This window comes from Columba livia, chromosome 2, assembly GCF_036013475.1.
Source record: "Columba livia isolate bColLiv1 breed racing homer chromosome 2, bColLiv1.pat.W.v2, whole genome shotgun sequence".
In the NCBI taxonomy this organism is placed as follows: Eukaryota; Metazoa; Chordata; class Aves; order Columbiformes; family Columbidae; genus Columba; species Columba livia.
Window position 1 is genome coordinate 117,407,988 of NC_088603.1, and position 25,962 is coordinate 117,433,949.

A 25,962-nucleotide genomic window follows, 5' to 3' on the forward strand; every position below is an offset into this window, starting at 1 on the left:
CAGAAATATGATGAATCCATAATGCCATGATTTTTAATTAACCCCGCATTTATCTGCAGATTTTAACCCCTATAATGATACTCATTTTAGAAACTTAATCTAGAATGAAGAAAAACAAAAAACAAAGCAAACCAACCAAAAACCAACTCAACCCCAAAAAGCAGGATATAAAGTAATGCAATAACAAATACTATTGTAAATATATGCAAGAAACGCAATCTAAATTATAAAAATACAGTAAAGATGGTAGTAGCTTCATGCAGTGGCCTTATGCAAGGAATTCATTATCAGTTAAACATTTCAAGTATGCACAAGCCTGCAGCCGAACAGACACATAGTGGCTTAGGAATGAGCTAATGTAAACTCTAGTTGTACCACGATCTTAAACTCCATATCAGGAGAAGAAAATTCATTATTTTAACTTTGGGGATAGAATAAGAAATAGGAAGTTGGCAAAGAAGTCTCACAACATAGCTCCAGCATGTTAAGTAGTAAGTGTTACCTTCTCAACAATGCACTACACAGATACCTCTTGAGGGTCATACGTCAGATTTCATACAACAAAGAAGAATTTTGTGTTTTCCATGAATACAACATTCACATAACATTACAGGCTATCTCATGGCTTCCTTGCATTACATTGCTACATTCTATCAGCACAAACCACTCACCTGAATGTCCTTAGAATTAACCAAGCCCAGAGAGAAAGACTAAGTATGTTCCAGAAGTCCCCTAGGAGTAAATGGCAATCCTTCATGCAAGTACATGAGAAAAAATTCTCATATGCAATTGTCCAGTGCGAACAGCGTATTCAAAAGGCCTCGAACCAGATGGATGCTTAACTACCACAGCAATAGTTCTAAGATGTCAGTAAAAATAAAACACAAAAAGAAACCGTACATAAGTATAAAAATCTCAGCATTTGCTTTCACCGCATTGGAGATGTGGCATGCCTTGTGGATTGTTTAACAACAGATACAGTATTTTTATTAGCAGAGACATCCAGATTGCAGGACAACAAACTGATGTCCTGCAACAAACTGATAAGAGTTTGCATATTTGTGTACTGTTTTTCTGTTACTTCAATTCAAAATTTGTGAACCATTTGTGTCATTATGGGGGAAAAGAATATATAAGGAAAGATGTGAAAAGAACTCTAGGACTGGAAACTGCATCTTAACAAACTGCAATATCCCGTATCACTTAATTCTTATCTCCCAAAGTCTACACACATCCTCTTACTATTCCACGCAGTTACAATTTCGGGCATTAATCACTATTTTTCAATATGCATGTTTTTGTTTAATTCCCACCTCCATAACAGAAAATGAAGAAAATAATTTCTTCCAAATTACAACAGCACCCTTGGCAAAAATCATTTTTGAAGTCTTGTGAGTGAAGAAATTATAATCAAAACTGGTTTGCAATCTTGGAAAGAGCCTTTGTGTTTGTAGAAAGAATAATTAATGTGTTTTAGTTTTTAACAAATAAGTTTTAGACCATCACAACAGTTCTCATTGATGCTGTTTAAAAATACGAGGGTTAATTTGCTTTTAATTATTAAGCATATGGCTTTTTTTTCAATGAAGAAACATAAAACTATTCTTGACAATTTCTATTAAACTTCCACTTTTACATCTCTTTGATTTTCTCTCAGTGGATTATTACTGTCATGGCACCCAACCTCTAGCTATGCATATTACTCAGAAGGGAAGGTATATGACTTCCCTATGAGCCAATAAAACCAGTGGGATGGTTATTTGGGTAATACTGCCAGCACTTCCCACAGGACAGCATGTGAGTCGATACACTAAGACTACCCAGGAGCATGAAGTAAGATTCAAAAGTCTATCTCGTAACATGGGAGTCCCACATACCAGTGTAGCACACTGTTGGAAGCCACTGAGTCAACTAATTAAAGACAATTTTATAGCCAGACTGTTTGTTATCCTTACCATGCACACACACGAAATAGCCTAAAGGGAGCAACGGCTCTCTAGCTTTTAAAAAAAATCCTCTTTTCTCATATGTCTTCAAATGTAACTCTCGTGTTTATATGGATATGCTGTAGCAAAGCTCTTCTGTAACATTAATATTGATTAACAGTATTTTTTTGAAAGTAAGAGATGGAAACTGCTCTGGAGGTATTAGTGCAGCAAGACTGAAAAGAATGACTAGGAGAAAAGATAACCTAAATAGATGAATGTTAAATGATAAAAGATACCCAGTAGATTTTACCTAATACCGTGATGATAAACAGCCCCCCTGATCTAACTTTGTTTTTCCCTATTTCTTAATTCATCTTTCAGCAGTATATTGTCATATTTCTGTAACAACCCCTTCTGAAATATGCCATTTTGTAGATTATTTCATTAGTCATACTCTCAATATCTGATGAAAAAACATATCATGACTAGCTGTTAGAACCAGTCATGGATTTTCTGATATATCATTCCTCAGATAGAAAATGCTTTCCTATAAAAGAAAAAAGTGCTCATAGGAACATACTGTTTTGTTTCAAAATGCAAAACATTTCAGTTAAGGTAAAAATATTATGATCAAATATTTGCAGACTAAACATCTTCATAATATTAATAACTGATTAAAAACTTATTTTAATATCTATAAAATTTCAGATATTTTTAAGTATATTTCCCCTCATTTAAACTTTCTGCATTGTGATAAGGAGGCACTGGTATCATTCCTTTAAAGGAATTTCCAAATGCCCTTTGCTATATCTAAGAAATTCTCATTCAATATTAGATGAAATATTGCTGAATTTTGTGTAATTTTAAGGTACACTGCTAAAGAAATATCAATTTATTACCATTTTCTTTCCCAGTATCATGCAATGGCCAAATAAATTCATAGAAAATCTAGAAACATTTTGGGGCCATAAGGAGTTTTTAGCAGAAGACTGATGCTAATTAAAAGAATTAGGAAGTTACGATATTGCTACTCTTTCAAAACAAAAAGAAAGTCAAAGTATCAATATATCTCTTAATGCTTTGGGTAACAGCATTTAATGTGTTTATCAAAAGTACAAGTCTATATATACATATGTCTGAATTTAAAGCTTTAGAGACCTGGACTTCAGAAGGATCCTGTGTCCAATAGCAGACACTAATGAGCACAAATTTTTGTATTTCAAGAGTTCTGGTCACTCAAATATCTTATTCAATCTTCAAATACCACAATAATTATTTTTATAGTTACTTTAATTGAAAGTAAAATAATCACATTAGCAGCAGAAAATAAGAGCAGGCAGGCTTGTTTTGAGGTTAAGAAAACAAGGCACAATATAATCATTCTGAACATGATCCAACAATCACTAATAAATTGTTATGTCAAAAAATTCTTATCTGTGTGTTTAATACAGCAGATATCAGCACTGAACCAAATTGCAATATCATAGTTTGGGGACTGTACCGTCTCTGTAGAACATAAAGTAATGAGATGGTATGAGAGTAGCTACAAATAATGCACTGATAAAATATGCCTATTATACATGTAAATTTTGCCACATTTAGTAGCATGAATGTCAGTAAACAGAAGTCACACCTTCTATTTAGCTGTGGCATTTGTTACACTCATGTGCCATAGTCCTAACACTTGGCAGTCCTTTCTCCTGTGAGAAGACAGAATCTAGAAGATCTGCAAAAACTGTGACTATTCTCTCCAGCCAAATCATACAATGTGTATTCCTGCAAGAACCAGGCACGTGGATTCTTCACCTTCTCATCCTGTTCATTCCTGATACAAATACACCGCAAAGTCTCCCCACAAAGTTTCTTTTTCTGTCTGGATCTGTGCTGGGGCCACTAGTTTCTCATGCAGATTCTCCCATAATCAGGACTATTTTTAAACTCCATTTCACTTCATGATGCTGACAACAAGGGTCCCTAGTTTTCTCACTGAATCTCTCATCTAGTTTCTGGCATGTTTATCGCTTGAAAAGAGATTGTTTAATCTCCTTTATGGATTTAACAACAGTTCCATCTATCCTCCAGCAGAGAGGGACCTCTTGCTCAAGTAAAGACGTCACTGTCTATCCACTTCCTGTCCAACCATTCAAACCTTTTGTTCTTGGCAAAAAGTCTTGCACTTGTTCTTGCTTACTGGTTTTTACTCACTCTCACAAAACCTAGAAGTCACCACTAAAAGAACATTTTATTGGACCTTTCCATACATCTCAAGTTGGGTTTTTTAGTCTCACTGGTGTTTCCATTTACTGCTGCATCATTCTTTTCTGCATAAGGTGTAATGGCTCATAGACACACATCTTAAAAATGAGATTATTTTTAATTCTAACCTCCAAACTATACCGTTAGCTGTGCACCTCTAACTTTTTGTATTGATGTGTACATCTGCATTTCTCCTTCAGTAGAAGGAACTATTAACTTCCAATTTTCAGAGTCAACAGTTTGTTTTCCTGCTTAAATTTGGCTCTGAATCAATCAACCAAAGCAACCAACAGCACTTTTCCCAAGCTAAAAGATACAACTTATGCTGAGTTGCTTGAGGTTTTGTTTTCACCTTAGCTATGAACATGTGTGATGTTACAATATATAATATATTCATAGCCTATACAGCAAATATCCCTTTTTAGTTTTTGTACTTCATGACACTTGGGAAAAAGCATTCTAATGTTTGCCACTATCAAGACAGGCAGTTCTCATTCAGTACAATGTCTCACTAGAATTTCTAGAAACTCCAGTTCAGAACCTCTCGAACTACCTCTTGTACTCTGTACCCCAGAAGTTAGGGCATTCCTTTCTTATTGTTTCCTCCGCATGGGGGTTAATCCTGTGAGGACTACTTTTTCAGTGACTAATCTCTAACCTTAAACCTATGCTTAGTCTATTCCTATTGCTCTACCTGTCAGTTGGGGATTGAATGGTCTCACCCAGCTTCAGACTCAGAGAAGCAAGGACTGTGAAAACCAGCCTAACACATATGCACCATTACTGCTTCAGTAAACCAGATTTCATCTGCAGACACTGCGTGACAAAGCCTCATAAGCATTGTACCACATTACCTAAAGTCAGGACTTCCACAGAAATTGCTCCATCCAAAAATCAGAATGTAAATGCTTTTTCATTCCATCCTGATGGAAGAAGAAAACTTATCTCTATCATGCAATACTGAAACAAGGTAGATTATTTGACTTTTACTGTCAGGAAAAAACTGCTGAAAGCTGTCCATGTGACCTTTTCCAGAGAGTCATACTAGTCATCATACTAAAAACCATGGCCCAACTTCCACAACTCATAGCCAGCCTTCTTGAAGAGCCTGCCTGTAAAGCCTAGTTCCAATGCCCTCAAAAACATCCTCCACCCACCAGTGCTAGGCCTTCTGCTCATTTCTGTTGGGTAGTAAACTGAAGACCTTGCTGATTTTTTTTGATTGTCCTTAAGGTACTGAAGGAATATTTGGCTTTGCCAGTGTTATTAGCACCGGTTTGGTCCTCCCCAGAAAAGGAGAGTAAATGAACTCCATGTGAGAAGGCAGAGATCTTTCTGATGTAATAAAAATATTGATGACATTTTCTATCTTTTGTTTCTTAATTTTTTAAAACATTTTAAAATGGATCAGTGGGGTTTGGGATTTTATAGATGTATAAGGTAAGTATTCTAGGGTTACAGTGTGTGCCTCTATTCCAGCTGTAGGCCTAGGTGGAGAGATGTCATCATGAGACTAGAAATGTGTTCCAGTAAAAACTAAAATGGGCTCTCAAGCACGCAGCACAATATTTCTAATTACATTTAACCAACAAAAGCTTGGCATAATCTCATTACCTCAACATTAATTTAATAACAAAATACTGATAAGAACTCTGTACTTCATGGAACACACTCAGTGTGTAAAGGAAATGAGAGAAGAAACGAGACAGGATGAAACAGGACACATTAAGAAAATCAAATCTTGATGTCCTAGAGAAGTGGATAAGAAGGGTATGTCACCAAATTATCCTTATAGTGATTTTTAAAGCTAAGGTGATGATGGGCAAGTCAAGATACTGACCAGTATTTTTGACCTCAGAATTAACACATGAGCCAAATATGGTATTTTGAAATGACTTCTATCCTTGTAAAAAGTAAGAAAGTGGCAATCTCTGTTCTTTATAAACATGTTCACTTTCTTTCATATCTTGATCAGTACAGATTTTGTGAAAACAAACAGAACCATTAATTAATACATTAGAAATAGGGAGTAAAAGTGAATACTAAAGAGCATGTAATTGAGTAGCTTACTTTATCAAAACTATGCTAAGCTGAGAAAAGTGTATGATGGTTATAAAAGTAAAGAACAGAAGATCAAACACGAATGTTTTTTGATTATTTTTAACATAGCTACAATTGCAAAATTCTTAATTTAGGAATGTCTCCCCAATTTAGAAACATTTCAACCTATTTTCATGTAAAAACAAACAAAATTATACATGAAGAATTAGAAAATCATGCATTTTCATAGAGAAAAAAAAATTAATTATTAAAATAATACAGAAAAGAACTTAGAGAATTCTACATGCATCTAATATATCTCAAGATTTTGTGGTTATTATGATTGTATGTTTTATACTTCCATTTCAGATACCTCTGACTCCTCAGTTACATCTATGGACACTCTACCTCCCATCTGTGTCGTATCAACCACAACATCTAAGATCCAGATGAGCGTCTGGTTAAGGAATACCTCCTGACTATTCAGAAGCAATTTTATCCAAAAAGCCAAAGTCTAACTGCTGCACTGTCAAGAATGTTTCGTACACTAAACATTATTCTTATAGTTAGGTGATTAAAAATGAATGGAAACATGCTAGTCTTAGTGAAAATTATCTGAGATTTATTTTTTACTGATTACTTGTTGAAAGGAGAAAAAAGGCCTAAGCATGAATGAAAAATTACAAGTGTTGATGCAAATGAACAATTTCATAATTTTCCCAGAATTACTTCTTTATTCATAGAAATAAAGAAGTCTACTACAGAAAAATAGCAACTTATTAATTAGAAAAACTTGCATATGGACAAAAAGATACTACTTATTTCAAACTTCTGATAAAACTCCCTTTTCTAGACCCCAAAGGAGACAGAACTAAGCAAATAATAATTTCACTTCCCATATGAAGAAACCTAGCTCTGATGATACTCACTTCTAAATCTTTCAGGTCTTTCTTTCTAATCTGTAGTAATCCTCCATATGTTTCTTCTTCCTGCTTTAACCTTTTCTCATATTCTGCTAGTTCATCTCGGAGATGATTAAATACCATCTGAATATTTTGCTGCTTAAACATCACATCACTTAAATTTTTCCTTCGAAAGAAAAAATATTCAATTAAGTAATCAACATAAACTGCCATACTGTTTTTTAGTCTTTACTTAAAGGTTTAATGTTTAATTCTATAATAGATAAAATAGGGTCTTCTTGAATAGGGTCTTCTTGCAAATAATAATACCCTTAAAAAAAAAAAAAAGAGCTATATGATGTGGCTTATCATGAATGTTTAGACCACTTAAAGCCACTCTGGCAATCAGTCCATATTCGATGAGTCTATCAAAATACATAACTTTCATAATTTTAAAAAACAGCTTGCATTTTTAAAACAACTTCATAGAGAATGAACTGGTTCAGTCCCACATGTGAAGTATCTGCTGAGATAATGCTATTTTGAGACACAGAATGAGCCCATGCCATACTGGGTAACCACTGTCTTATTATTTATTTGGACTGCAAATGGCAGCTTCACACCATTTGTGTAATATTTTGCTTCTGTCTCTGTCCACACCTAGTATAGTTTCTTTAACCTGTACATATGTGAAGTCAAGGAATTTTCAGAGGTTTTCACTTTGTACTAACAGTCTCTTCTCTCGGGGTCTGTATTTCTGTTGCTTTTAGACAGAAGCATATTAAAAAAAAAATAATCTAACAGATTTTCTGCAAGATAATCTAAGATAGAGTCTTGTAGGTAACGTAACGGTTGGCTGCATAATAATGACTATATCACAATGTGCACACAAAAACAGAAATTCAAGAAACAATATAAGCCTACCTTTTCCTAATTTTAAGGCTTTGTTGTATAAACCAAATGTTATTTTAACACTAAAATAAAATTTATTTGAATTTTAAAACAAATCAAACGGTCTGAGAAAGGGAAAAATCTGTCATGTAAAGATTATGCTGACCGCTCAGGAGCCATTTACGCTGCCAATCTATGAACAGCTGGAGCCAATAACAACCTGTTATCCTTCTTATTGATTAGCTGATACTTGACAGCACAGACGTATTTAGGAGTTTGGGAATTTAGATGTAAATTCTGGAGGTCACAAGACCCTTCCCACAGTCTCTTCTGTGACTCTCTGCAGAACAATCCTCTTTGCAGAAAATTAAAGTGTCAAAGGCCTCCTCTGAATCAGTGTCTAGAAAACCATCTCTAAAGAGGGACTAAGGGATCCATCAGAAATTACCTAGAGTTCCTTTGCACTGAAACACCGTTCCAGCCTTCCTAATCTCTAGTACATCCCCTTAACTTGCTTTCTGCCCTTATTTCCTTCTTGCTGGAGGTAGGCATACCACATGGGAAGTGATGCATATAAATGATAAGGGCTCTGACATAAACAGGGATGTTCCTCACACAGACCATAAATTCACAGGATTTGCTCATTGTCTTTCTAATTTCACTAGGTTCAAACTCTACAGAGATAAAAAAATTGGAATGAACGTATTTCATGTTCATTCTTAAATTCAGATGTGAAGACATGTCTTGATGAGTTCCAACAGGGCAAAAACAATTTTTCAAAAGTCATTGCTATAAGATACTTGGGATATCTGTGGCATATAATTTTCCCTTGGCTGGCAGGTTAGGCTATGTTTTTTACTAGACTTCAGTTTTGTAGTTGATTTTACTGTGAAAAAAGTAATTATTTCAAATGACTGCTGTTTTGATAACATTATGTCAATGTTTCTATTTCACCCTAGTAGCTATTATCTATTCCTCTAATTGCATTAATGGTAAGCAATAATAAGTCAAGGAGTCAGAGAAAGATGCTAGAAAGTACTTGTAAAAGGACAATAGTGAAGACAGAAGTAGGGACTCCTCTACCTTGAGTTTCTTCACCAGCTCTGGCTAGAATTAGCCTGATGACATGCCCTCCAAAAATGGAAATAATAGCCAAGAATAAAAGCATAACTGTTTTGTTAATCCTTTATTACTAGTTTTTCTACCAGGTCAGACAGGTATCAGCACTCTTATGAAAAGAAGAAAGATCAGGTCAAATAGATAATTCAATATTGAACTATATGCATAACACAAAATATAACAGGAAATGGCTATGGCAGGCTTTCTTAAGACAGATTGATGAAATGCTATGTGATATGTCAGATTACTGGAAACACTAATAGAAGGTAGATTAGCCTGAAATAATTTTTTTTTCTGAATGTTGTCACCATTAATCTTTACTAATGAGGGGCAGAATATATTGAAAATACACCAACAATTCCAAACACTTCTTCTCCTTTCCCTCTCAAGCACAGAGAGGCTGAATACTCTGACAATCAGAAGGCATAAGCATGCAGTCAGTTTTCAGCAAGTCACATGATGAAGAAATTCCCATGTGCTGTTCCTTCTGTGTTCAGAGAATGACAAAAAGGAACAGTAGGCATTTGGATGCATAATTTGGAAGTCAGAGAGGGGGTTTTACACTTTTTTTTTTTTTTTCAACTTTACTGTTCTTTCTATCAGATGGGATCTCCAAAAGCACGTTCTCAAGAAAAATGCTGTTTTCATTACTATATATTTTAGGTCTAGAAGTTGAAGAATTTGCAATAAAATTTTTCTTTGAAAGATGGACTTCTTAATGATATAGAAACAATTAATTGCTGGAATTAACTTTCAGTATCACTTTGTGTTGATATTATCCCTTCCTTCTCTGAGCCTGAATATAGCATGTCATTGCTCTGAAACTACTGACTACTGGCTGTGAAAAACAAGAAGATTTTCAGTCATGGAAAGTTGCCTTCCTTTCTTGAAGTTCAGTAAGTTCCAATGCACATTGGGTCCCTCTGAATCATTCTGTTTTAATCAAGAGCTGGAGAAAAACATATCCAGTCCTACAAATTCAGCTGAAAAATCTACATGTAAAAATACGTTTTTTCCCCCAGTCAAGGATTTCATGCAATAATCTCTCAAAGGTCTTTCAACACTGGCAGTATGAAAGTGAATGAGATCACAGAAAGGGAGCTGTAGTATAACGATACAAGGATCAGTTTTTCACTATTCAGTCATCCTGTACAATTCAACAGACCAAGGTGCTGTCTCTTTGACATTGCACAGGAGATTCACCTTCATCCTTGAAGCATAAACCTGCTGTGGGATCAGCATATATGGCCCTCTAAGGCTTGCGTGGCTTAGAAGACAGCCTGCATTCTCAGTTGGGTAGAGCCCTCTGAGACTATTATCAGGACATGGTAAATGTAGGTCCACTCTTCTTAAACAAGAGAAAACAGAGAAGGCATGGGATCCTCCATTAACTAAGGGTGCAACTGATCATGTATACTATCAGATTTCTGAAAGTAAGTCTGATGCCTGAAAATCAATTTCGTTAGCAATTTTTCATTAATAGCTTCTACAGATGCGTTATAAGTACAAGTAGTGATCTGACAAAAATAGTCTCAAATTATTGAAAAAACACGCATTGTATTTCCTAGAAATAATACTGTAAAATAATGAAACTATGTTTCATAATAGTAATAAAGTAGAATTACTAAATTACTATAATAAAAGTAATAAACTTTTTTTTTTTTTTAATTCGTATAACAGGCAGGTCTTACCGCAAATCAGGAAAACATTTTTCCATATTTTCCATCTGTATTTGCTTCAGGTTCCATAATTCATTTAATTCTTTAAGTTCATTTTTAAAATTTTCTGTAGTTTGAAAGTTCTCAGCAATTTGACTTGAAGCAAATGAATCTTTTTCCTGGGAATTAAAATATTCATAGCATGTAAATTAGGCAGGGCTAGATTTCCAAATACTATGTTTTAAGCACGTAAGTATGTGCAACAATTCCTGAAATAGTATATCCAACCGAGGAGAACATCTTTCAGAGTGAAAAGCTGGATCACTTACTCCAACTGGAAGACCTGTATTGCTGTAGAAGCATGGCTTTGCACATCCAGTTATAGTTCAACTTGTTGCACAATTCTTCTGCTATAGATTCACAAATTTTATTATGGCATGTGTATTTTTGCAGTTGTCTAAGCTGTATATGGATGTATGCATGTTTGTAGGGCACTAACTTTATAAAATACGTATTCTCTCTGAATTTTGCTCTCACACATAGAACTTTTGCAAAAAAGCACTGGCTCGCACAGCAAAAACTTTACTAATGATAGTGAAAAGTAACAATTTTGCATATTATCTAAGTTTAGGCCTATTTATTTCAGTGTATGCAGAGTCAGCATCTTAACTAGCAGCTATTATTTCTAGGCCATCAAAGTATTTAGAAAATGTAATACTGTTTCAGGCAGATTCCTTAAAAACTTGTCTTTCAGGAAAAATCAGTATTTTTAGTTGCCATTCTCCAGGGAGAGTATGGCTTACTCATTATCTCTGAAAAACAGTATTTTTCATTTAGTTGTCTAAATACAGAGTTGTCTTCTTTTAGATGTCAAGTTTTTCATGACATAGTAGCCCTGTACTCCAGACAGAGGAGGATTAAAGCACAGGGAATGACTCGAACTCCTGCCCACTTTCCTCAGCTAAAAGCACCCAGCTCGAAGAGATGCTGACATTAAGCTGCTAAGAACCTTTAAATTCAAAAGTGTTTCCACTAAACTTCCTGTTCTACAGAAGAGAGATTAAAGTGCAGTGTTGTTTTCATACCAAAAGTCACTGGCAGTCGCAGGACCAAAAAAAAGTGAAGATACATGCTCCAAGCAAACTCTGCTTTCAAGAGCAACAGTATCTTCTCCACAATGAACAAAGTAAACCCAAAGCATTGTAGCAGTTCAATAGGAATAAGCAGGTGGGAATCTTCTATTTGGTCTAAAGTGGTCTTGCTGCATTAGATTTTGTTACCTCTCCTAATGTGCTATAAGCAGCTAAGTAAATGGGTCAAATTAAGAGGGAGGAAAATACCTTTTGATTATCCTTATATATACACATATAATTTCAGTGCACACATGTATAAACACCAAATTGCAAGACCACACGATTCAGTAGGCAAAGAATGCACCACAGTACTTAAAGATTGGTATTTTTTAAATTTCTTCTTTAGATACTACGCCATTTTTCTGAAGCAGTAGCCTGATGCATAGCCTAATGATCTTTTTCTTTATGACAGAAGTGCTTCTTTAGAGGTATATCTAAAAGGTAGCTGTGAAACAAGGAATCCACAGATGTTAGCACAGATATGAAGGCATAGAAGGTACCACAAGAACATAACATTTTAACGGCCTCTGAACTTTGTAAGGTTGTAATAAGTGTCTGTATAGGATTAGATGGAAATTTCAGGTTTCTTGCAGGAACATAGAATAATTAGAAAGAAAATTAAGATATGGTAATTAATGCAAATCCCTATGCAACTGAACCGCCCAGAGAGAGTCTCAAATCTCCGATGAAAAATCATATTAGTTTTAGGTTCAATACCAGGAGAACCTGGAGAAATGTGATAGCCTGGGATATACAGGATGTCTGTATGGTCTGTACTGGATTTAAACTTTACAAATAAGGAAATTTAAGATTATTAAGATGTCAGGGCCAGATATAAATATGTACACAAAGAAACCATGACTTTTTTTTTTTTTGTCAAACAGTCAGGTTCACATATGACCTGTGTTAGAACAAAACTGCCAATGAAGAATTTTGTTTCTTTGACTTCCTGCACATTCTGACTTCCTCTACATTCTGTGACCCAAATATTGACAGACTGAATATCTGCTCCTTATGGCTTGCTGTGGTGGGGAACAGTCCAGTATCCTGTCTAAGCTGAATGAGTCCCTTGGCACTTGGTCTTTCAGCTGTTTGATACAGGAACAGTATTCTTCATTCTTCCTAGTTGCTGAACAAGACCATTGGTGTATTATGGAGTAGGATTCAGATGCTTTTATCTAGGTATCTTGCTCTTAGACATTTAAATGCTAGCAGACCAAACTATGTCACTTTAAATTGAATGGTGAAATGCAGCAGCCTCCAGGGTGTGATTCTTCTTGTTGTAAAACAGGTAAACTATGAAGGATTGGGTGAATTGCTTGATCTGTTGGAAGCTGGAGACTCTATATTACTCCTGTACTAAGAATACTGTGGAATCATAGCCATTTCTTCCATAACATCATTTAAGCTACACAGTGGACAAGCTTTAAATAAGCCAATGTCTTAATCATGAGAGAGCGCTAAAATCTCTGAATATAACTTTAAATAACTTTTCCATAAAAACAATATAACGTGATTAACAGAATCAGATAGTGTGACCCTGCACAGCTAGAAATGTGAGTTATTGCTGAAAACAAGACAGACCCTTTTATAAAGCCCCTCTTTTACAAAATTGCTGAGATCAAGGAATGGTATCAGGCTCTAAGAATGCAATATTTAAGGTATCCAAGTGTTGTTACCAGTTCAGAGCTCTACAGTTCTCATAAAATAGGCTTTGTACATTGTTTTATTCCACTTACCCATAATGTTTCTCTAATATTCCTTCAGAACACCAACTCAAATACTGTTCAAGTAATTAATGGATACCGTTATTTACAGTTACTATGAAAGGCAACATTAAAAATAATAATTAAAAGTACAGGAAATAACTGCACTGAAAAACGTCATACTGATTATTTGTATGCTGACTCATCAGCCATTTCCACATACTCTAAAATCTATCAGTAAATCTGCAGCTTGGTAGAACATAGTCTTCAACAGAAAAGGATGTATAAACTCTGTCTTGCCTGCCAAATGTAGAAGCCTGTGTGAATCAATGATTTTCCCAAAGTGTAATTTAAAGTTCTGTTCTGTATAGGAAGTCTCACTTTTTCAATAGAAATTACCTGATTCATGAAAGCTACTCTGAACAACATGAAAGCTTTTTTTTTTTTTTAATGTATATGGCTCATCTTTGATGCTGCAATATCTCACTGCAGTTTATATAATATGTAAATGAAAGAATAATAAAAATGAACAAAATCTAGGAAAAAATGCTTTTTTCTTCTAATGCTTATAACCATGTTTATATAAAGTATACTGTTCAGTAACAAAATTCAATAATTCGCTTTGGTGGATTATACAGTTTAGTAACTGATACAGCAGATACAACCCATCATTTACAAAAAGATGCCATCTGCTGAGCAAACATGCAATCAGCAGGCACTTCCTATCATACTAGAATCTTTTTTTGTCCTTTATTGATTTTCTCCATTGCATTTCTAAAGCCCCTTGAGCAATCTGAGCCAGCGTAGCAAATGAAGAAAGCAAAGGACTTCCCAATGACCTCAATATCAATTCTGCTTTGTATTTTATGCTGTCTCAAGGCTATGGACCTCACAGGTTAGTTCAAGCAAGAGACAGAAAACAGTACATGTGCTGTATGCATGTATATAGTTCCAAGGCAACTGTGTAGAAATGACAGCCTAACCTTTGAGATTAAACACACTTCAAAAAAGCCATACAAGAATTAAATTATTCACCTGTATATCATTTAATTGTTGCTGCATATTTTTTCTTTTTTGTTCCAGTTGTTGTTCTGTTTGCTTCTGTTGTTTATCTAGCTCTTGTACTCTCTGATCCAAACAGGAGAACTTCTGGATTGTTTATGCATAAACAGAAGTGTTAGTATTCAAAAGTTACATTCCTACATTCTATAGAAATCAGAAAATACATTAATCATTAAATACTTGAACAATTACTGTTCTTAAGCTTATTTCTGTTTTCCCTTCCATACCCATTTTCCTGTCACGTAGGTTTCTATACTCTGTGTTTTGAATGCAAAAGTCCACATTTACAATAGAAAATATCTCTGTTACTTCATATAGCCTTTGTCATCTTCCACCTAAATGTCACTGCTTACTCTGCTCTCCATGCTTCTTCCCTTTCCTTCTGCCAAAGAAGTTAAAAATAAAGTTCTTGAATCAAAATATGTATTTGGAATAGCTTCCATGGAATTTGTATAAAGGCAAAAGAAATATTTCTTGCTTATTATCACAAACTCACGAAAAATACAGCTAAGAACAGCTGACAAGAGGAGAAAGAATAAATAACTCATTTTTTTTCTTTTCATTAATCCACTCAATTATTAATTAGCACCTCAAGAAAAACAAGATTTCTTGTCTATTGTATTAATTTCATTTGCATCATTAGTGTGAGCAGCAAATATTAAATGTCAGAAATTATTATTAATACATGTGATAAGGAAAATTTTATGTTACTAAGTACGCTTATATATACAGCATAATATATTATTCAAAGTTTTAAATTCGCTTTAGACTATATAACAAAGAATATTAAAATAGGTATCAATATTTCCATTCTGAAACAATAATTTAATGAACACATTCTTATTTCAAATTACCTTTTGCATATCTTTCACATACAAATCTGCTTGTGCAAACTCTGCTTCCAAGCTTTTGAAACAGAAGCAAAGACGCAGCTGCAGACTATGATGTATAACTTACACCACACCTCTCTAGGTTTCCAGGAAACTAATGATGTGATCTTTGTCACACTGTGTCTACTGAGTTTTAGCTGGGGAAGGGCTAACAACATTAGTCACTGACATTAATGCATTGTTTTGAAAATACTATTAGCTATTAGAGGAATCTTTTTGTTTTTTTTTTTTTAATTTTTCAATTTGACTTATTAAGCTGGCATCAAAAATAAACTATCACATAATCCGCCATCTGAACTCAAACTATTCAACATTCTCCATCTCCCCTCCAAAAATGATTAAGCATTGCTGTATGTAGACTATGTCAAGAACACTTCAAATAGAATAACATTAAAAAACTGGAGAAGAAAATCTCCTATGACAAGCTATATACTAGTAGTTGGATAACAGATCTATGAACCTACAGACTGATTCTGCAACAAAAAACTTCTCACTAAGGCAGCAGAAATTCTTCTGTCTGAATGTCAAACAACTACTACAAAAAATCCTGTATTTCAACAGAATAAGCTCAAAAGATGTTGGCTGTGCTTGATTGTGAGAACTCATGATAGAAAACTAAAAACAATTGACATTTTTCCAATGTTTCCAGTCATCATCAAAGCCAACGAAGAAGAAAGAATAAACAAAAAAAAAAAAAAAAAAGGAATAAGCACCTACACAAGAAAAAGACATACAAAAAGAATAAAGCAAAGGTATGGAAATGCTCTTAATTAGAAAAAAAAATCCATAAATAAACTACATTGCAAACAGTTCTGCAAAAGAAAGACTGAGTGGTTTTGTTTGAGGATTTTGCTTCAATATAACATACAGACATTACATCTTGTACTGGACTATGGTTCAAATTTTGAATATTTCCATGTCATTTTAGAACAACAAGGTCTGTTTATACAAAAGTTTATTGAGGTGGCAGGGGGACATACAGCTATCAGTATTGTTTAAGGAAATTATTATCTACCTAGCTAAGGTCTCATGTCTATAGGACTACTAGTCAACTGATCCACATACTATCAGGTATTTTTCAAAAGCATCCATCATTGTAATACCTTATTTTCAAACAATAATTTATTTGGGTAACTGTCCTGGTTTTGCTAAAAACAAGTTTCTCTTTCAATGAATTTTGCCTGTCAGCTAAAGCCTTCATATTAACTGCATTTTCCTGGAGTACCAGACACATGTTTTGGTAAACCTAGCAATGGAATGCAAACTTATTGATAAGCACGGATGGACATCTCGCGAGAGGGGCGACAAGAAAACAAGTGACCAAGAAACTGACCAACTGTGTATAACATTCCATTCACGTGAATACTTCATATAAAAGTGGGAGATCACGAGGATCTCGTCCCTTTTCCTTTTTCCCTTTTTCCTTATGGCCGACATTAGAAGAGGACCTTGCTAGTCGTCCCTGTGAACTGAGGCCTAGTGAAAGACTTAATCCAGCTCCGGTTGGCTGCAGAGTCTAATCCAGGACTTCAGGTGCCGGCTCTGCAGTTGCTGAGACTTTCAAGATTGGTTTTGTATATTTTGTATCATTTTCTCTATTCTTATTAGTAGCATTAGTAAAACATTGTTAATTTTTCCAACTCTCTTCTCTCTGTCCTTCTTTCCCTCCTGATGGCCTGTCCTTAGTAGAAAGGGGAGAGAGGGAGGGGCAAAAAGGGGGAAGTGGGGGAGAGAGAGGGTTAACAATATATCTGCCAGGGTTTTATTGTCACCCCGCAATCTTAACCCTTGACAGTAACATTGTCCACTTTGCAATCTGGTCTCTATGACCACTGTTGTAGCATGCCGTATAAGCCAAGTTTTCAAAGATCTAAAAGATCACCAGATCTAGAAAAGTCTAAAAGTGAAAGAAAAACTTCTCAGTCACACAACTTTAGTTAGTATTCCTCTCATTCTTTTGAGTAGATCTAGACAAAAGGTTATTTCTCCGAAAATTTTGCTCAGGTTTTAACCTTAGGAAAGGTTAACACCACTAGTATACCCAGCAAACATGAGGAATAGGCTACTACGTTATCACTGGATAACTGGAGGAAAAGGCTTCTTTGGCTGTACTTTCAAGGTGCTAGAGGTGCCAATGAAAATGTCATACCATAAAAGTAGGACTGCTCTACCAGAAGTAGAAGAAATGTTTGGAAGGTAAAAGTCAGCTTGGGGACCTGTTCTTAATACAAAAATCTTGTTTCCTTTTTTTTTTTTTTTTACTATACTAAAAAGAGCTTTAATGAGGGGAAGGAAAAACATTTTTATCAGTATCACCCATTCTGCAGGGAAGTGAAGAAGGTCCCCAGCATGCCATGGCTCATATACTAGTTGTTCTCTTCAGTTTATAAATAAGAAAAGAAATACAAAGGAAACAAGCAAGTACTAAACAGGCTTCCCTTTTGTAAGAAAGCAAAACACAGAAGTTAAAAGAGACAGGAAGATTGTTTCTAATATAGAAAGCAAGAAAGGTCAAAAATAAGGCTGAAATTATGTTGTATATTTTGTTACATTACACAACTGCACACTTAATAACCCAACTCTTCTGAGCTACAAACTTCTGTACCCTTTTTTTTCTTAAATAATGATCAAAAATATGTTAGTGAATGGTCTAGAATCTACTGCTTTTACCTCACTCTTCTCTTTAAGTATATCTTTATTTCTTTTAAGTTTTGTTTCTAGATCAGCCACTTGTCTCTCAATCTGTTCTATCCTCTTCATATCTTCCTCTCTTTTCTTGAGGTTCTCTTTTTGCTTTTCCTCTAGATCATCATATATTGCTTGAATCCTGTCCTGTTTATTAAAATATATATAGAATTAACTTTCAGTATTAACAGTATTTCAAAAGCAGTTGAGCATGAAAAATCCAAATCTGAAATAACATTTATACTCCTAAGTAAATAAAAGGTTAGAAGTGAACAAAAAGCAAAAGTTAACAAATACATCATGAGGTGATTAAAAATTTCTTCAAAAGGAAGGAAAAGTTGGCCATTAAGTTGACATATGCCAGAAGCTTTTGAATAGGAAAAGCTGAACAGCCAGCAGAACTGCCAAAGACAAAAAACACAGTGGGGGAATCAGCAAGGTATGGTAGGAAATGCAAAATGACATTGAAGCAGACAACGAATCTACAGAACTATTTAAGCAAATAGTAGAAAAGAGGAATTAAAATTCTAAAAATTAATGCCAAGAGTGAAAATATTTTCTGATGGGAACTAAAATCAGCATAGGCATGCTAGTTATGAAGTTATGGATAACATTCCAGTTGACAACATGTTTGGTAGGTGGAATCGACAAGCTTCCCAGAAAACCACTAACATTTTTGGATCGCTATTGCTTTATACTCAATGGCATTAGAAGATTGCCCATGGCAATGCCATGGAAACATTGACTTTGATTTTCTGGCATAATGAGGAACAAAGAAGTGATCTCTGACAACTTGCTGCTCAGACAAAAGCCAAAGATTGGGTGTGACAACCCAGCTCTAAGGTCTCTTGCTCGTGACACTGAATGCAGAGATTAAGGACTTCTTCAGAAAATAGTCCTGGAGTTTCCACTCAGTGTCTTGCTTGAGGCTTTAAGACCTGGTAGTTATTACAACAGTTTGAATATGACCATTATGCATGCTCTTGCAGAAGACAGCTGATGGAATCCACCTATGAAAGGATGGATGCAAACGAAATACCCCTTTTGGTGATGCCAAACTTGGGATTTCAGTCAGAGAAACTGATGAAATATCAACACTTGCCTGAGGATGCTAGAAAAGTATCACTGAGGTCAAGAAGAGCTAAATTTGACAATAGAAAAAGGGAACCAAAGTATGTCGTGTGAATTTAGTGGTTCACACCAGGAGAAAATAAATGGCATTACGGCCATTCTATTTTACATATGCATGTGTGAATATAAGGTATGGTGAAGATCTGATTGCACTTTCTACAGAAACCGAGTAAGAAATATATACAAATTAAAATGACAATGTTGCTGCATATATGGATTATTACTGAAGGGTTTTTATCTTTTAAAGCAAAATGGAAATTATTGTGAATAATGGGGATACAACTAAAGTGTTTCATGTTTTCAGGTGTATTTAAATTTTCCTAGTTGTTACACAAAAGGCATCACTACTTTGCAAAAACCATCAGCCTTCTATTTGAGTTGGCCACAAGGTACTCAAAGTTAATTCATGGTAAGAAGTAAAAAGAAAGTAGAAGCAGATTTTAGATTTGTAGTAAATTCATGTTTACCTGAGTCACTTCACAAAATTCTTTTTGAACTTCAATTTCTTTTTTAAGATTCTGCTCTGAATTCTTGAGGAAAAAAATAAAACATATACAATGCATAAGAAAGAAAGTTATTAGACAACGGCAATGAAAATTTAACACTAACATCACAGTAAGGATGAAGATCACTTTTAATTTTTTTTCATGTATCATAGAACTATATTAAAAAGGAAAATTACAAAAGAGTCTCAGGCACAAGAGGTAAATAAATACAGACCATACTATAAGAAAATCAACCATATATTCTAGATTTAATGTAATTTAATTTTAGTAGCTTAAAATAAATAAATATGTGAAGGAGCTGAGCTGGCTTGCCTAGATTGATCTTGAACATCAAATGTTCAAAATTTAAAAATTTCAGTGCCTACTATATTTTATATGATGAGACATTTTTTGTAACTTCTAGTAAAAATCTGAATATATTTTAGCCCTTTCTTACATGACTATCCTACTCATATCACCTGTAGGATAACAGTTATGTAGCACATTGTTACAGTTTGCACCTTGAAACCCTCTAATTTAATGTACATCAGATTAGCATCATAACTATATGTTATTACAATTTAAGCCAAACACTAATTAGGGCCTTCTATTTCCTTTTTTAAGTGAATTGGGGAAAACTGATTATTTAAGCAAAACTAAGTACATCATAGCCAATGGTAAAGTAAGAAACTGACTCAATCAATTCTGTTGTTGAAATATGTTTATTCAGGATGTTTTATTCACATACATATCTGCACTTTGTGAGTGCATATCTGTGCATATCTGCACAGAAGTTCCTGCATAAGGAGGTCATAAACTTCTCGCAGATACCACATACATTAGAAAATACAAAACCAGGTGCGAAACTTCCCCATATATTCTCAAACCCCAAATCCCAAATATTATTAGGAACTTCAAGGAAATAGAAGAGATAGAGATCACTGTTCATGTGGATAACACATCTTGTAATCAATGAGTAAAAGCCTTTTTTTCCAGATGAAAGTTTATATATTTGCTCCAAGTATAACTCCAAGCAACAACTCGTGCCCATGGCCCTTCGATCTCCCTCACACCTCTTTGCCCACACATACATATAATTTATTTGAGCCCAAATCTCTGAGTCTATGAGACAAACTGTGGCATCTGGACTGCTCTCCAAAATGCAGCAATGTTTTGAATGAGTAATAACACTTGGTGACTGCATACTTTTCACTCTATTCAGTAGCCCAAGGATACAGTTTAACTGGTGGTTACAGACAGACATTTTTTTCGGACACACCAGAATATCTGCAGAGACCAGGAAGCCAACTATAAATTGCACCTTCATTTATATGATCATATAAAAAAATTCACCACTGTTCACCGTTGCCTAAGTTAGAGAGGTATCCCGGTTTCTGTGCACTAACTTTTACCTTGCAAATAGCTCTTGCAAATGGTCTTCTTCCCTGTGTATTTCTTTGTGTGTATATGTATGCTTTAAATTATTATGAATGCAACATTTTTACTCATTTATGGTAACTAAGACTAAATACAGCAATGTTAACTTAAAGCTGTTGACAGCATGGTCATTCTGCAAGTGGTAGGAATGGAGATATTCATTAACAAGGTCACTGAAGCAACCCGAATGGCAGGACCACTAGTAATGGCTTCATGTAGAAATTGTGCCAACAAGTAAACCAGAATATCTACAGAATGCAACTCCCTCTCTACCCATAAATGTATAGCTTTGAGACACATTTCTGACTGACTACATGCCTGGGATGTTAACACTATGACCTGTGAGGAAAGCCTAAGGGGCAATGAAATCCAAAATGTAACACTGTAGTCAATTTTTTTTTTTTAATAAAAATTAGTGAAGTTTATTAAAAGCTTCATGAGGAACAGCTGAAAGAGTAGAATACTTGCAAGTCAAATGGAGATTTCTTACAGATATCATATTGTAAGCTCAAAGCACATGCAAGTCAAGTTTTGACAGACACTTTGGAAATATCGAAAATAAAATTAATACCACTAAACATAAGAGAAGCTATCAGAAGCAAGACAAAAAGGTTGAAATTATGCCTAAAAAAATGAAAACATAAAACATCCTGACCTTTCCCTGTTTAAATCTGAAAATACCATCAGGCAAGCTAAATAAGAGTTTTTGGAAAAACCTGCAAGGGACATAAACCAGGTCCTTTTCCAAAAACATCTGATAGGAAGCCTGCTAGATGCAATGTAAGGCCAACAGATGATCAGAAGCACTTACAGACTTACCATGAAGTACTCAGAAAACAGTATATGATAGAGAAAAAAAAGCTCAAGTTCCAAAACACACACACAAAAAACCCCTTCAAAGCCCTGAGAAGCAAATTCATCATATGAATTATTATGGAAAAAATAATTAGGTGACACACTGAAAATCTGATGCATAGGAGAGGACTCAGCATGACTGAGAAGCTGTGCCTCAAAATTCATCAGTTTTCTGAAGGATTTAAGAAGTATGTTGAGAAGAGATATCTGGGTGATAGCGAGCAATACTATGGAAAATGGGACATTTTTATGAACAATTTTTTATTTACTGAGGACAAAATTCAATGAAGGTTCATGTATGTTTGTACATTAGGACAAAGCCCCCACTTCATAAAATGCTAGATTCTGAGCTATCTAGTAACCTAAAAGGAACCAGATTGTGGACAATATAATGCTCCACTGCATTTAAAAGAATAAATCTACTGTTAGGAACTACTATGAAAGGAATAGAGAACAAACCAAAAGTCATCATTATACCATTATATATGCCGAAGAGGTGTCTGCATATTGAATACTCTGTGCTCTGGCCCAATAATAACAGAACTGGAAGACAGAACTGGATGACAGACATGGGACAGTTCCCATTCATTACGTAAGTTAATGGATCTTTCGCTTGAAAAAGAGGAAGAATATGATAAAAGCCTGCAAAGTCATGTGTGACATCTAGGAAGCGAATATGGAATGACTGACCAATACGTCTTTGAAAGTAAGAACCAGGGCACTATATGAAGATAGTACCTGCTAGGCAGAAAATAAAGAAACAAAGTAACTTTTCACATAACACATGAAAAAACTGTTGAAGTCCTTATCACAGAATGTTGTAGATATCAAAAATCCAAAATGTGATTGTAAAATTAATGGAAGAAAAAATCATAAATTCTAAATTAACTTTTAATAGAGGGAAAATATAAATTAAGACAAAAAATGGGATGTAAGACAGCAAATAAGCAGGGGTTTTGCCTGAATTACTTCTAAAATCCTAATTTCTTAGACTAACATTTAGCATCCCTTAAATATTTAAACCATAAGAAGAAACATAGTTGATTCCACTGATTTTATAGTTGAACAAGCATTTGTGTAAATATTTCAGCACACAACACTGAGAATGCGGGAAAAAATGTTGCTTGGCAAATTTATATACAAACAAGACAGAAAAGTCACACACATTTAATATTAAAACATATGGCTATAAAACAGCATAACATACCAAAAAGTCAATTTATAGGACAAAACTACATGGTGCAAATTCAGATATTGCCAGGAATATAAATTTGATCCAAGAGAAGACAACCTGACACTATGAAAGGCCTTAACAAATGCAAAACTGACTCACTCCTATTATTCTGAAAACAGCTCTAAGGCTTCTCTGGCTCAGGTTTTACTATTTTTTTATCTTGGCTCTACAAGCTTTATAACTGGCTCTGTCTTAAATCACATCCAATGATTCCTCCTTTCTTTTTAGAAGCAGAGTCTGGTACTTGGACATACCTTTACCTTTAGCAAGCAGGGAGGTAAAAAGGAAGGCAGGAAGCATGTGGAGTGCCTAATATACCAATGCACACTATAACCAGGAAAGTACCATTAATGTTCTTAATTTTACTGATTAAAAGTTAGGAAATCCTAAAATTATTACTGGAAATAAAACAGTGAAAGTCTTTCCTTCCAGGCAATCTGTACTTTACATAAAGTAGAAGATCTCTAGTGAAGAATATGCAAAATACCATTTATTATCTCCCTGGTATAAAAAGACTCTTGAAAAGTCCCCATACTATTTTCTTTTCATATTTCTGAATGATTAATCTTACACCCTGCAATAACACTAATCCTAAAAGCTGTATGCGAATGTACAATATTATTAAAAATTATGAAAAGTGAAAAAACAGAAATACTTTAAGTCTTGTAAGCCTTCATAATCATGGCAAGGCTTCTACATAAGGATGAACGAAAACTTACATTCTAGATAACTAGTGACATCTAAAAGATAATTAAATAATTATTCTAATGTAGTATTTAATTCATAATGGTTACATTATCATAAAATAAAACTATACTGAGTTATGAATTCTTCTAATAATTTAGTTACATAAAGAAATTGATTGTTATTTGTTAGTATTCATTTTAAATCACTAAGGGACAAAAAAATCTTTGTATGGTTGAGAATATTTAATGTGTTAACTTTACCTTTTAGCCTGCCATTACCTGTGACCATCTAGCAACAGGTTCATTTTCTCTTTCAGAGTCTACTGTTATTTGCCATTTTTCAAGTGTTTTAAAATACACAGTTACCATCATAAGATTTAAATTATTATTTTTTTTAATATTAGGTTGCTTGCCCAATAGTTCTTTCATACAAATATCATATTTTCTATTCTTACAGTCTAAAAAATGAACTTAAATTAAAAACTATACCTTGAAAGAGACTTCTTCTTCCGTTTTGTTTTTTTTTAAGTCCAAATACTTTGTGTTTTTCTCACTGTAGGACAATGCAGCATTATAGAGATCTTCATTTAGTCTTTCTATTTCCTCTTCAATCTTACACATTCTTCTGCAGGCAGTTTTGATTTCTGACTGGTACATCTCCTGTTTTCTTGAGCTGTTGAAATTAAACAGAAAATTTTACAGTTCTTTTTATAAAGTATATTTTAAAAAAAATGAAAGTAAAACTCATTATTTAGTAAGTAAAGCTGAAACATTTAAAATCAAAAGCAGTATTTTATCATCCTGGTATTTAATGCTGAAAACACCAGGTTCATACTTTTTAAAAATTTTAAAGTCTCTTTATTCATGAGTATAAGCCCTGATAGTTGATTGATATCAAACTATATGTATCCTTTTCTAAGGTTAGAAGGGACTTATGGAGTTCATCTGGTCCAACTAATCTGTTCAAGCAAGGCCACCTAGACACAGTTGCCGAGAACTATGTCCAGATGGCTTTTGAGTGTCTCCGTGGATATAGAATCCACAGCCTGCATCAGCAACCATACCCTTTGGGTATTTATATACATTCTTAAGATCCCCCCTGAGCCTTCTCTTCTCCAGGCTGAACAGTCCCAGCTCTCTCAGCCTTTCCTCATAGGAGAGATGCTCCAGTCCCTTCATCATCTTCATGGTTCTTGGTTGGACTTTCTCTAGGATGTCCATGTCTCTCTTGTACTGGGGAGCCCAGAACTGGACACAGTGCTCCAGGTGTGGTCTCATCAATTCTGAGTAGAGGGAAAGGATCACTTGCTTCAATATACAGGTAATATTCCTCCCAATGCAGCCCAGGGTGCCATTAGCCTTCTTTGCAGCAAGTGCACTTTGCTGGCTCATGTTCAACTTGGTGTCCACCAGGACCCCCAGGGCCTATCCTGCCAAGCTGTTTTCCAACTGTGTAGCCCCCAGCATACATTGGTGCCTGGTGTTGTTCTTCCCCAGGTGCAGGACTTTCCACTCCTCCTTGTTAAACTTCAAGAGGTTCCTTTGGGCCTGTTTCTCCAACCTGTTAAGGTCCCTCTGGATGGGCAGCATGGCCCTCCAGTGTATCAGTCACTTCTAGTTTGGTGTCATCAGAAAACTTTCCGAGGGTACCCTCTGCTCCATCATCCAGATCATTAATGAAGACGTTAAACAGGACTGGAGCCAATATTGACCCCTGGGGTACATTGCTAGTTACTGAACTCCAACTTGTCTTTGTGACACTGAGCATGACCTTCTGGGCTTGGCCATTCAGTCAGTTTTCAATCCACCTCAGTCTTTGTCCATCTAGCCTGTACATCAGCAACTTCTCTATGAGTATCTTAAT

At 34.9% G+C, this 25,962-nt stretch overlaps 1 protein-coding gene across 4 annotated transcripts in view; it reads right to left on the reverse strand.

Moving 5' to 3' along the window:
- The window catches only part of CCDC178 (coiled-coil domain containing 178), a 206,627-nt gene that overhangs the window by 112,849 nt on the left and 67,816 nt on the right, over positions 1-25,962 (reverse strand). For all 4 annotated transcript variants that reach the window (XM_065053434.1, XM_065053436.1, XM_065053435.1 and 1 more), the window contains 6 exons: positions 24,588-24,771; positions 19,869-19,931; positions 18,256-18,417; positions 14,669-14,782; positions 10,828-10,973; positions 7,154-7,313 (listed from right to left, as the gene is read on the reverse strand). In XM_065053434.1, coding sequence (XP_064909506.1) covers positions 7,154-7,313; positions 10,828-10,973; positions 14,669-14,782; positions 18,256-18,417; positions 19,869-19,931; positions 24,588-24,771 — 829 coding nt within the window. The remainder of the gene's footprint in view (positions 1-7,153; positions 7,314-10,827; positions 10,974-14,668; positions 14,783-18,255; positions 18,418-19,868; positions 19,932-24,587; positions 24,772-25,962) is intronic.